Raw genomic sequence first — 13,413 nt, 5'->3', positions numbered from 1 at the left:
GACTCAGAAACCTATTGAAATGGATTTGGATTATAAATGTAACTTAGAAATGCTCCAGTATTTATAAAGTCATAACGCTTCGTGCTACATTTGCCGCCTTATTACAATTATTACTTTGATTTCTACTAATGTATTAGCTCGAAACACCGTACATATCCTCATCAAACCTTGAAAATTCATCATCATCCTCATTACTCTCAACTTCATAATCTTCATCTACATTGTTGTTATTATCATCATCACCATAATTCCCACCAAACTCTTGGAAACTTGTGGTTGTGCCCATTCATCTATCGAATGATCCTCCCTTTCTTTCTCATAAATATCTTTGGCTTGTTGATTGTCCTTTCCTTTAATTGGACTATCAATAAAATAGGGTTTGGTTGATCCTCGTAAACTTCTTGCTTCAACCATTACATACTTTAGATCATCATCGTTTACAATCTTCATTAGATCCATATCACCTAGATAAATACATGCATATTTGACTGAGTTTGATCGTGTCTTAAATGATAGCTTATTCTCGCTATGAATCCTTCGAAATCAACACTTGTGTCAATACACATCCCTTCTCATTCCCACCAACATATCTCATCACATTATCATCATATAAAATCCATTGCCCTTCATAGCGAATTTTAAATATAACTTTTTTCATTTTGGCTTAAAATAAACCTAAAACATAGAAACACTAGTGTTGAAACATGAAACCCTAGGCGTTAAAGCCAAGATGTAGCTTTTATGTGAGACCAGAGGGGTTGGCGTCGACGCCAACCCAATCTTCCTTTGTTTTTATCCAAACTTGGATCTTCGTCAACTCATTCCCACTTTTACTCCAAGTACATTATTATAACAACATTAAACAATACAACATGAAATCATAATATTAAACAATATAAACAACATGAAATCATAACAAAATTATATTTCACGTAAAGTCATAAATATGAATCTACCTTACATTATTTGATTTTCAATTGTTAAAGAAGAAAACATAAAACATAAGGGTTCGAATCAAGACTGACCTAAATTTGAATGATTTTGCTGTAAAATCTTTACAAGAAATGTGAATTCTCTAAAGAAATTTGGCAAATTTTGTCTCTTCCTCCTTTGTGTTCATATGAATCCTTTATAATGCATAGCGATTCCTTTCTCTAAATTTCTTTCACAAGTTTTATTGTTTAATCACAGATGTTTGCTTCAATTATTTTTCAGAGTTAAAGAATCATCTTGCTTCAAATTTTTTTTCATGTTGCAGAGATTTCTTCCCTTGCTAGAAGGCTAATGAAAAAGAGAAAGAATCTCTCTGAATAGGTCTCTACATGGGTCACGTCAATTGGGTCTTTTAGGAAAAGAATTTACAATTGTAGTATTTTTGTTAAGCCAATGAGTTGTGTGGTATATATGTATATACTATTTAAAAAACATGGCTAAAATATTCAATATCCCTTAAGTTTATGTATTTGTTTGGAAGTATTAAGTAGACATGGCATAAGGATTGGTCCAGCTTGAAACTTTTTTTTTTTAAATAAAGCAATGTATATTTATTTTAAATACATAAATAAGTATTTATTTAATGTGTATCATTAAATGATTAAGTAATTTTGAATTAGATATAAAGTAATACCCAATCACATGATAACACACATAAGTATATTTTTATTTGTGTATTTAAAGTAGATACGCATAATATTATTTTTTTTAGCTTGACCAAGGGGGTAAGGTCCATAAATTACAACTTCTGTTAGCACACGAGCTATACAGGCCATGCCACGAGCCCTCAAGGTTGGCTTGTGGGTTCACTCAACACATTACATATGTAATAAAATGAATAACACAATTTTTAATATACAACTAAAAGATTCTAATAATTTTTTTTATTTAATGAATATGATTGAGACATTGTGATTATATTGTTATTACCATTATTCTATTTTAATTTAATTAAAATATTAATAAATCTTAAAATCATATTTGAATTAGATATCAGAATATCATGCGTGGTAACACTGATTGATAACACACTTAGGACAGACACTATGACAATCAAGATAATTTTGTAGAGGCAGAGCCTCATTGTTTTACCTCTAAGACTCTTGTTCAATGCCACACATGACAGGCTACCTAAAGCCAGTAGATTTTGTCAGCTTTGGATTTGTTTAGTCTCCTAGCTTTTATTTTAAGGCCAAAGGACTATTTCCCACCCAAGGTATGCTGCATTCTCAAGTTTCCCCCCTTTAACTTTGAAAATACCAAATACCCACTCATAAGCAGTTAAATTTAACGGAACCCTAACTCCTTAAAATTTTATCTCTTTTTCCCCCCCTAACCCTTAAAAACTAACCATTTCTCCCTAGGCCAAGTTTTGAAAAATAGCATTCTCCCCCCTAGGGTTTAGTTTTCAATCCTCGAAGCCAAATCCGGTGCCATCGCCAATGACGAAGCCTTCCCAATGCACCACCATGCTCCAACAACCTCTCTTCTCTCCTCTGGACACCGATCGATCTAGATTTGGCGTTGTCTTCGCCTAAAAAGTCGAAGAGCTTTGTCTCCCGACGAAGCTCTTCGTCTCCCGACGAAGCTCTTCGTCTTCCCAAACGAAGACGAAGACCTCGTCTCCGTCTGGGAAGACGATCGTCTTTCCAAGAGAAGCTCTTTGACTTTCCAAGAGAAGACGACACCAGATCTAGGTCGATCGACGTTTCAGAGGAGAGAAGAGAGGTCATCGGAGCATGGTGGTGAATCGGGAAGGCTTCGTCGTCAGCGATGGCACCAAATTTGACGTCGGGGATTGAAAACTAAACCCTAGGGGGGGAATGCTATTTTTCAAAACTTGGCCTAGGAGAAATGGTTAGTTTTTAGAGGTTAGAGGGGAAAAATGATTAAATTTTAATTTATTTTTAATATTACAGATAAAATGATGATATTGCCTTTGAATCCGTTTTTTTTAACAGCTCATGGGTAAGTATATGGGCTTTTCAAAGTTAATAGGTGGGAATGTGCAGAAAAAGTATACTTGGGTGGGAAATAGTCCTTTGGCCTTATTTTTAAAAAACGTCTCAGGAGTATGAGACCATACCCGAGGCTCTCATCTCTCATTCGACGCGGGAATTTTGGCATTCACATAGACATGTATTAACTAGAGTTGTGTTAAAGTGACTTATGTTCAGTTGCTATGTTAAGCAATCATTGATTTTGGGGAGAACTATCAAAACTTTGTCTTTTGCGTTATAGTAGTAGTGACCAAGTAAAAGTTCTGCGCTGATCTATTTTATACCCATTTTTCTTCCTCTGTTTCACCAGAAAATCCCCAATTTTTTCTTTTTAAATATCAATGGTCTCACTCCAATTTCCTAGTGTATTTTATATCTAAAATGTAAATGAATACAAGAGGGAAGGATTTTTTCGTTTATGATTGGTTGTTCACTTCCTAGCTCTTGCTTCATGCTAAAATGAAGGCCCAGAATGACAATCAAACAGTGATAACTTCTGTAGAAAAGAGAATAGCTATTGTATTTTTAGAATTTGTTTATCCCATTCATGTACTGGATCAATTTACTTGAAATGCAGAAGCAATTCAATACTAATTCATAGAGTTTTACAAATATAAATTCATTTTGACTGTAGAATACAAGACCAAGATTTGTAGGTGTTTTCAGGAAATTGACTTGTGTGACTCTTAAAAACTGCAAGCTGCAATTGGGAGCTTGTTATTTTGCCTCATTAGTCTTTGAACATGAAGCAATCCCTGTTTGATTATATGAACTCTCCCAATTCTTTCCATCATAAAAGCTTAATCTCAACATGGGACAGGGTTCCTGGGTCGACGCACCTGAACGTAACTGCAATTCCATCTGGATTTGATCGTGGAATATAGAATGAGGTGATGCCGCAAACCTTACAGAATAAGTGCTTTGCTGTATGAGTGCCAAATGTGTATGTCGTAAGAAACTCTTTGGAATCTCCCAAAAGCTCAAATCTTTGAGAAGGAACAATGAAGCTCTGATTGGCTCTCATTGAGCAGTCAGAACAGTTGCACTTCCAGGCTATAACACTACTCGGTGCTTGGACTCGCCATCTTACTCTTCCACAGTGGCATCCGCCATTATGCACAATTAAATCTTCATCCATTCCAGTACAAATATTCAGCAGTGTAAGCTAACTGCAATAAGTTATATAACACGTATCATTTCCATATGCATATATTGCAGTTGCCAAATAATTGAAATACATCATTATGACATGCCGGGTAGCTAGGAGATGTTTATATGCAATTGCAGGACATGTGACAAACCTTGTCATACTGTGATCTGACCGTGCCAAGTGGAAGAGTCCCCCCTCAACATATAAAAGTTAACTCTCCAAATTGCACCAAATGTTATTCACAAAATTGATAGCCAAACTCAAACATAACTCATGCTATTTGGATTTCAGAAATAGAAGCTTATGGCCAGCGTTTCATAAAGAAGCACAAATTAAGCTACACCTTTTCAGCCCTGTCACAACTACATCCATAAGTGATTAGACCGAAATTTGTTTCATTATGCAACAAAAAGATTTCAAACCCAAATGTTGGATTGCAAAGAGAATTCATATACATAGTCTAGAGGAGGATGTAAGATTTATTATGCAAGAACAAGTATAAAATCATGCAATGATAATTAAGAGGATCAATGCATAGATCATAAAATACTGAATTAAACTTTAGGATTTTAGGAATACCTAAATCGCTATGCAAATTGAGTTCATACAGCTACCTAAATTACTTGTCGAGATCATCACTCGACGTAACTTAGTCTTCTGCTCCGAAAATCTCCCTGAATGACAACTTTATATGGGTAAACTATACTTTAGCCATACTACATTAGGTTTTAGGATAAAGACCTAACTAATATATAGTAGGTTAATTGACCCCCATCAAGGGCTAATAAACCTCAAGACCCACACTTATGTTTTCTATTTAGATCATAACTTTTAAGTGTATTGAACTCATCTTTATTGATCACTGAAACTCATCTGTAAACTAACATTGAAATATTTAATTATTCGATTTTATTAAATCAAAATCATAATTAATGTTAGCTCACATCAGGAAATTTCTAACATTCTGTCACTTGGACAACATGAATTATTTTTATTTTATTTTAAAAACAGAAAACAATTTTTGACTCTCAGGTAATTAACATTTTTAACTTTAAGTGGCCACTATTTTAGAAAACAAAATAATCCAAAGATAAATTACATTTTAATAAATAATCTAGTAAATATGACTATCAATAATGAACTAAGGCATGACTTATTTCCTCAATCAACATAAAATTATCGTTGATCACAATTACTAATAATCAAATTAACACGGATCAAATCTAGGAGTGTGACAGAAATTGCACCTAACAAAGTGATCACAAACATGTGTTATGTCTTTGTCAGTCCATTTTATGATTTATCTTTAACCTTATGTTTCAAAAGAAATAAGAGAAATTTCTTTACTTCCAACGAAGCTTGTATGTTTCAACCTTGCTCGAGACTCATGAAACACACACATACAACTGTCATATTCAAGAGAAACCTTATCTTGAGACACATGTTGTACCTTAACTATGATATGCACATACATCCATAGACAAGTAAATATGTTAATATGATCATGATCAATAAATAAATAATAAGTAACAAAACATATCAATAAAAACAATGATAAAAAAACTCCCACTATCGTAGATATTAAAGGACCCTAAACACTCTTATATTTTCAGCATGAATTTATGGGTTACAAGTCTTATTTCTTTAGTTAGGGGTTTAACCTTTATTAACTTTGTATTTTATACTTTAGCCTAATGTTTCATTTTTTTATGAAGTTTCTGATTGTAATATATTTTATTTTGTATGTCTTAACCTACTAGTGTTCTTACCTAATTGCACTTCTATCATGGTAGATAAAATTTACCCCAATAGTTTAACCAAGTAATTCATCAACCACATGCTTGAGAAGCTACCCCATGGTAAGCTACAAATTGAATGTCTATGGTTGATGTTGCGACAAACAACTGCTTAGTACTTGTCCAAATATGGCCTATTCAATGAGTATAATACTATATCCAAAAATAAACTTTAACTTATCTTTACAACCACCAAAATCTTGGTCTTTTGGAAGTATCTCATTGCCTCTTATACCATAACCCAAACTTGTTTTTGAGAGGTATAAATTGATAACCTTAAATGCGAAAGTTATTTGTGCATTCATCAAGTTTTAAATAGCACCATCATAAGGGACATTTCACATGGTTCCTTTTTAACCTCATTCTTTACTCTATGTTGATAGCCAGCTTATCTCATTTCACAACAGGAACATCGTTTGCCCTACAATTCTTCATATTGAGCCTTTTAAGCACACGTTTCAAGTATGCGTTTGAGATAAATCACTAAGTCCATAAGTCTTTTCACGATGGATCTCAATACCAAGAATAAATTATGTATCTTCAAGATCCTTCACATTATAATCTTGGATTAAATTGACTTAATCTTATGGAACAAATTCATATTGTCACTATTAAATATTAAACCATTCCATAAAGACAAATTTGCTCCTATCAATCTTTATATTCCTATATTGGTCTAATTTATTCTTTGTGAGGCCATGAGAAATGCATTTTATTAAAACACCATTGTCAGGAAGTCTATTTCAACCATTGATAGACTCCTTAATATCACATACTAAAAGTTTCATCCCTTGTATTTTTTATAAACCTAGTTGCACCATATAGACTCCTTTACTAAGGCTTTCATTCAGAAAGACAACTTTGACATTCACTTTCTTATAGCTCTAATCCAAATGAGCTTCCAATGTTATAAGGTCTCATACTTTATTATCAATCATTGACTTTATCTTTTCTCATGACTTGAAAACTATCTTTCAAATTGGTAATTCAAAAAGGCGTTCAGTAACATAATCTCCGTTGTTGAGATACGTATAATAATTCTTGATGATAACAAATCATCCTTTTATAATAGACAATCTCATCAAAATTTTCACATCTTCGTCAATTATATTTAACTTATCTATTATAAGATTAGCTATCAATTCTTTAGGGAACGTCCTTTAAAGTGATCTCAGAGTCCATTAGACTTTGTAAACTTTATTGATTCCCACTATTAATTTAGTCGTGACATTATCCAATCTTATGGACATTTCAAGAATTGAATGTCAATCACTTTAGTACCTTAATTGGGGTATTAACTTGGGCATAAATATATAAAGAATTCTGATTAGAAAATACTAAGTTATTTTGATTCCTTTATCTCGTAGATACTCAGTCAAGATTACTTCTTATTATAACTTTTAAGCTTATGATCAAGTTTTATAATCAACATCATTTTGGAGTCCCAAGATCTCGAAAATTTTGACAAAATATCCATAATGCCCATATTTTTATCTTTAATGTCCACATAATTTTCAAATCTAAATATAGGCTCCCATTCACTTAGTCTTCATTTATTAACCAATTTCACATCCAAAACTTTTAACCTTATTTGGACAACAAGACTATTACTTCTTATTATTGTTTTGCATTTATGATTAGATCTTAATTGAACAACCGAGCCTACTATTAATGACTTCTCACTTTATGTGTTCCTTATTCAAAAGCATTTAGAAGTCAGATTAATAATATACCTCAAATATGATTCTAAAGCATATATTAGTCTTAATTTGACTGAAGTCAAACGAGTCTTATGGTGCCTTTTAAAACACAACATATACTCATCAATATTTGACTCCTTCATGACTGTCATACCTTGTCCAAGTCGTATTATTCATTAAACTATTAATTCTAATATTTTCAAATATCTAGTTGATCTTAGTAAATAACACTATCAGGTTAAGGTAAACCTTTAATGAGGTAATTGTCAATGGACTCATTATGACAAGTAAATTTAAACTAATGGATTTCTTTTACTCAACATAGAAATCATTTTATTCAATTAAGCTTTCATTTTAGGCTTGGGTGGCTCATCAACTCACTAGGCCAAAGCCATATCCTCAATCAGTAGTGTAAATTCAAATCTTATCTCTAACTCTTTAAAGTTAGAGTTAGTCAGAACTTCTATTGTGACATTATTATTATTGTTCACAATAATGGATGTTATTAAAGATGGGATGCAATAAGCAATATTATTGGCAATAAATAGCTTCAAAACCTTATAAACTATTATCCATGAAGATTTCAGGCGCATTATTATATAATCACCTTTGGGCAAAGAATATGACATGCAATTAAGACTCTCGAGCATAAGGTTACAAATAAGAAGAACAAATAACTTTGAAAAAGTTTATCATTTGTGGGTAGATAAACCCCTTAGGTTACTATTCTCTTTAACACCAGAAGGAAAAACATATGTCAATTGAAAAATTACAACCACCTTTGGGTGAATTGAAATTTTCACGACCAATGTAATTACACAATCACCTTATGCAACTATCAATTTTAACACACAATAATCACCTTTGGGCAGGAAATTGTATGTGTTAAATTGAAGATTGTCTTTTTCACTAAATATAGAATTTCACAAGCTTTAATGAATGCATCGTTTTGACGATTAAATATTCTGATAACTTATAATAACTTCTACTAAGACTAAATAATATTGTCAAAATTAAAATTTCGTAAGACACCACTTTAAATTATCTCTAATAATCTTAATTAAGTATTGCATTAAATTCGTATTAGACAATATTCAAGATAGCTTTAAAACTGTATAAGCCACACCTTATAGAATTCTTGGTGCATCATCATTAAATCACCTTTGGACATAGAAATGACATGTTATTAGAATCCTGAACACAAGGTCACCTAGCCATATGAGGACTTTCAGAACATATGATTTTGACAGAAATATTACCTTTGAGCAGATAAAACTTTCTAAACCATTGGTCTTTCTTTATTTAAAAGAAAAACACATGTCAATTGAATAAGCCAACCACCTTAGAGTGTATTGAGTTCTTCATACTAATGTATTTCTAAATTAACCTTATGCTTTAAAAACTGAATGTATCATTACTGAAAGGAAAATTTTGTAATCCTCAACATTATACCACTTTGGTGATTACCATCATAAAAACTTACAAAATATTCCAATGATACTAAATATTACTGTCTATAATAAGATTTCATGAAACACGATACCTTATTGTCTCAGACAATCTTCTTTAAAATTGTTGCATTTAACCTAGTGAACAATAATCTTAACTATGAGAAGTACTTTATGCCACAATTTTTAATCTGAAAAACAATTCACTTTCAAATGGAGACGTATAAATCTCTATATGTCCTTACATTTCATCACTAGCCATTCACGTGATTCCATAAGTTCTTAATACAGGACATGGGTTGTTGTTTGCCTTTCACAGGTTCTAACATGCATCCTTAAACTTTAATATGCACTTACGTACCCTAGGGTAACTTTAAAACCATATTACAACTCTTATAAGACATTACCACACACTAATATGTCCAAATGAGCCTTTATGCAGACACACACACACACACATACCTATTAGGAATTGATGACACACTATTATAGGCAATCACTTGATATAATTCACTATTTACATGCATTGACATGCTTTCAGAAGACTTTACAAGTTACCTTCACCCACCATAAGCCTACATTTGCCTCTAGGGACTGTAAAGCACTAAATCAATAATCTCATGCATTTAACGTGCCTCTAGAGCACATTCGCATGCCTCACGCTCGTCTGGAAGTTCTCGATGTGCTAACACGCACCTCCAAAACCACTTCACACGCTGTCACACACCCCTAAACATGCCCACACGCCTTCTATTAGTTTCACGTGCTTGATTTGAGCTTGCACACGCTAGCACCATATATTTATCAATTTCTAGTGCATGTAATCCATGCACAATCTTTAGATGGGTCGAGTTTGAACTTGATTGGGTCAAGTCTGGGTTGGGTTATTGAGTTGGTTTGCCCGTGCTTTGACTAGGTTGACTTTTTTTTAAACTTTCGGATCAATTGACCCATTTGGCTTTAGGATCGGGTATCTGAGTTTTCCCAACCCAGTTTAAACCTATAAACTCAAAATCCCTAGAAACGATTTTGCTCTGATACCGCATGTAAGATTTATTATGCACGAACAAATATAAAATCATGCATTTATAATTCACAGGATTAACACATAAATAATAAAATACTGAATTAAACTTTAAAGTTTTAGGAATACCTGGATCGTCATTCAAATTGAATTCATACAACTGCTTAAATTACCAGCTAAAATCACTTCTCGATATGACTTGGTCTTCTACTTTAGAAACCTTTCTAAATGACAACTTTGTATGGGTAAACTATACGACAACCATCTACATTAGGTTTTGGAGTTAAGATCTAGCTAATATATAGTAGGTTAATTGACCCCCCATCAAGGTTCAATAAACCTCAAGATCCACACTTATGTTGTCCACCTAGATCATAACTATTAAGTATATTGGACTTATCTTTATTGATCACTTAAGTTCATCTATAAACTAATATTGGACTATTCAATTATCTAATTTTATTAAATCAAAATCATAATTAATGTTAATACACGTCAAGAAATTTCTAACGGACGATAGTAGTAATAAAGACTAGAGTTTAGTATTGGAGAAGTGAGAATTAAGAAAATGGATGCAATAAAGAAAAAGTACAAGAGCCAGCTTTCATTTCAACTCTTTAATTCTCCGCAGAGCCAAAACATGAAACATTTGTTTGCAGGTGCTAAATGTAGAGAATCTTTGTATCATATTGATTTGCTAGGCTGTCCAATAAACTGTGGTGCTTGGATAAAAAAAATTCATTTTAAACTCCCTAGATAATCTAAAACAAAATAAATAAATAAATAAATTGATTTTCTAAAAAATGTCGTAGCTCACTTTTTTAAAAAATGAGTGGAAAAAACGACAAAATATAGAGAGAATGGCTTTTCTAGCTCAGGATGTATGTTATTGGTAGTAACTAAGCTTCACATCTAATGATTTGGAATTTAGAGGTGGATACGAACCAAACTAAGCCTAAACACTTCCTAGTTTAAGTTCGGTACAATTAAGAAATGGTAAAGTTGGAGTTCTGCTTAAGTTCGTTCAGCTAAAATTAAAGATAACTTGAGTTCAGTCGAACAAAAATGGTTCGTCTTAGTTCAACTCAAGTTTGACTCGAGTTTATTGCTAGAATTTGTAGCTCAGACTTTTGCCTCAAAATAGTGGCTTGAGTTCACAATTTATTGACAAAACGATATCGTTAAATCTAATAATGGGCAAAATGACATCATTTTGCCTATTGCTTGACAAAACTCGAATCAAGCCGCAAACTAAGTTCAATGTTTTGCCCATTGCTTAACATAACCCAAATCGAGCCGTGAACCAAATTCGAACCGAATTGAACCATCTCTTGGCTTGCAAGTCAAATCGTGTTAAATCCCTTCTAGCTCAAGTTCAGTTCTGTTTAAAAAGTGAGTCGATCCTTATGGCTCCAACTTGGCGATTAGTTAAAACAAAACAGAGCATTCATGGTAAAAATTACTAAATTTTACAGTTTAGTTAAGCTTAAAAAGTTTTCCAATTTGATTATTTGAAAACTCTATAGAGTACAGTTGTTTATATCATGTTTATCAAATATAGTGTTGGATAGGTTTTACAAAATTTTTATTTAAAAAAAACTAAGAAATTGTGCAATAAAACATCAATTTATAGAAGGTTGCCATTTATCTCTTCACACATTAAAAATAGAGTTATGCAAAGCACAAATCATGTAAAAGGTGAAAGAAACATCTCTCAACAGACAAGGAAATGAGTTAAAAACAAAGAAGATAGAGATACAAATATATTCTTTTGTTATTTTTGAAGCCAACAAAGAATCTACTCACCACTGTTAATGCATTACCTTGTTTTCCTAACAAACAGAAGTTCATATTTAATTAGATTTTGAAACCACGGATCCCCAAATATTTGTCTGTTATAAGCTCAGGAAGTGTTTCTACTAGTAAGGGGTTTTATCTGAGTAAACTCTAGTAATATACCTTTTATTATTAAGATTATTTTGTTTAATTTATTAATAATAAAATCTTTTGATGATCAATTTTTTATTATCAATGATAATGTGATAGATACTATAAAATGTTATCTTGTTATAATATTTATCTTAAGCATTTAAAGATTATTAATATAATTTTTATTTTGTTACTATTACATATTTACTTATTGATTTTTTAGAACAAAATTATTATAATTTTTAATTAATATAATAATTATATATAAAAACATTTAAGTAAAATAATATATTAATATGTTTTTATTATCTTTAATCAAATAAAATAATTATTTATATTTATCAAATTTTATTAAATATAATAACAATTTATAATATAAATAATATTTTATTATAAATCCACCACACCCATTATGGAAGCAATATATCCCCGTAAAATTGGCAGACAACAAAAATTCCTCTATCATGAGCACGCATTCAGATTGAAATAATTTGATCCACTGAAACGTTATGCCTCTACCAACCAAGGCGTTAAACCCAAGAAATTATCTTAAAAGGTCATCGCTGTGTATCTCTGAAAAGACCTTTGTCTTCCTATTCAGGGCTACTTCTAATCCTTTTACTACCTAGGACCGAGTAATGGCTAAACTTAAATCTAACTCATATACAATTAGGTTTTCAGAAATAGAAGCGTACGCTCAGGGTTCCAAGGAGAAGCAGAAATCCAGCTACATCTATTCAGACCCATCACAACAACATCCATAAGCGATGAGAATTGAAACCCAGATCTTGGATTGAAAAGACAGGTTGAATAGACATCGTAGAGGAGGAAAGTAGTAATAAAGATTAGAGTTTTACCTCAGAACTAAGCAAATTGAGGCCCGGACGAAACAGCAGAAGAGCCGCCTGTCCTTTCAAATTTTTAAGTTTCCAGCAAATGCATAACTGCGATGCTATTTGTCATGTACCTGCATTTACAAAAACTATGATGCTGAATGATTTATATTCTTTGTCGGTCATTGATTGCACTGTAAGTTTGTGTATTTGTTGGGATGTAGTCGTCATGCCAGGAGGGTCGGTCCGGTCCGAATCCCTTTGTTTCTGACGAACGTGGGCATGGTTCGCGAAAATGGGACGGTGCCACGAGCCCTCACAAAAATTTAATTTTTAAATTTAAAATTTTTTGTAATATATATATATATATATATATATTGTGAGGCCTTTCTCATTGTAACTATAAATCAGTATTTTAATATTTATTATAATTAATTTTTAAGTTTTCGACGCCTTCAATCAATCATTCATTTCATTCATGTCAAATAGATTCAAAATAAAATAAGTTTAATTATTTTGATTTTGTTAATGATGAAAATT

At 32.1% G+C, this 13,413-nt stretch overlaps 2 protein-coding genes across 2 annotated transcripts in view; both read right to left on the bottom strand.

The window, feature by feature from the left end:
• LOC123197648 (centromere protein V-like) overlaps positions 1-12,924 on the bottom strand; it is a 30,624-nt gene extending 17,700 nt beyond the window's left edge. The window contains exon 1 of the mRNA XM_044611987.1: positions 12,898-12,924. The gene's annotated coding sequence lies outside the window, so the exon portion shown is untranslated. The remainder of the gene's footprint in view (positions 1-12,897) is intronic.
• On the bottom strand, positions 3,623-4,152 carry LOC123197649 (centromere protein V-like). Its single transcript, XM_044611988.1, has one exon. The coding sequence runs from the start codon at positions 4,129-4,131 to the stop codon at positions 3,784-3,786; it is 348 nt and encodes a 115-aa protein (XP_044467923.1). The 5' UTR covers positions 4,132-4,152; the 3' UTR covers positions 3,623-3,783.
• Positions 12,925-13,413: the final 489 nt, after the last annotated feature.

This window comes from Mangifera indica, chromosome 15 (assembly GCF_011075055.1).
Source record: "Mangifera indica cultivar Alphonso chromosome 15, CATAS_Mindica_2.1, whole genome shotgun sequence".
NCBI lineage: Eukaryota > Viridiplantae > Streptophyta > Magnoliopsida > Sapindales > Anacardiaceae > Mangifera > Mangifera indica.
This window is presented reverse-complemented; position numbering and strand designations above follow the sequence as displayed.

Bases quoted from the DNA above. Each gene is read 5' to 3' on its own strand.
- LOC123197649 (XM_044611988.1), bottom strand. From the start codon at position 4,131: ATGGATGAAGATTTAATTGTGCATAATGGCGGATGCCACTGTGGAAGA.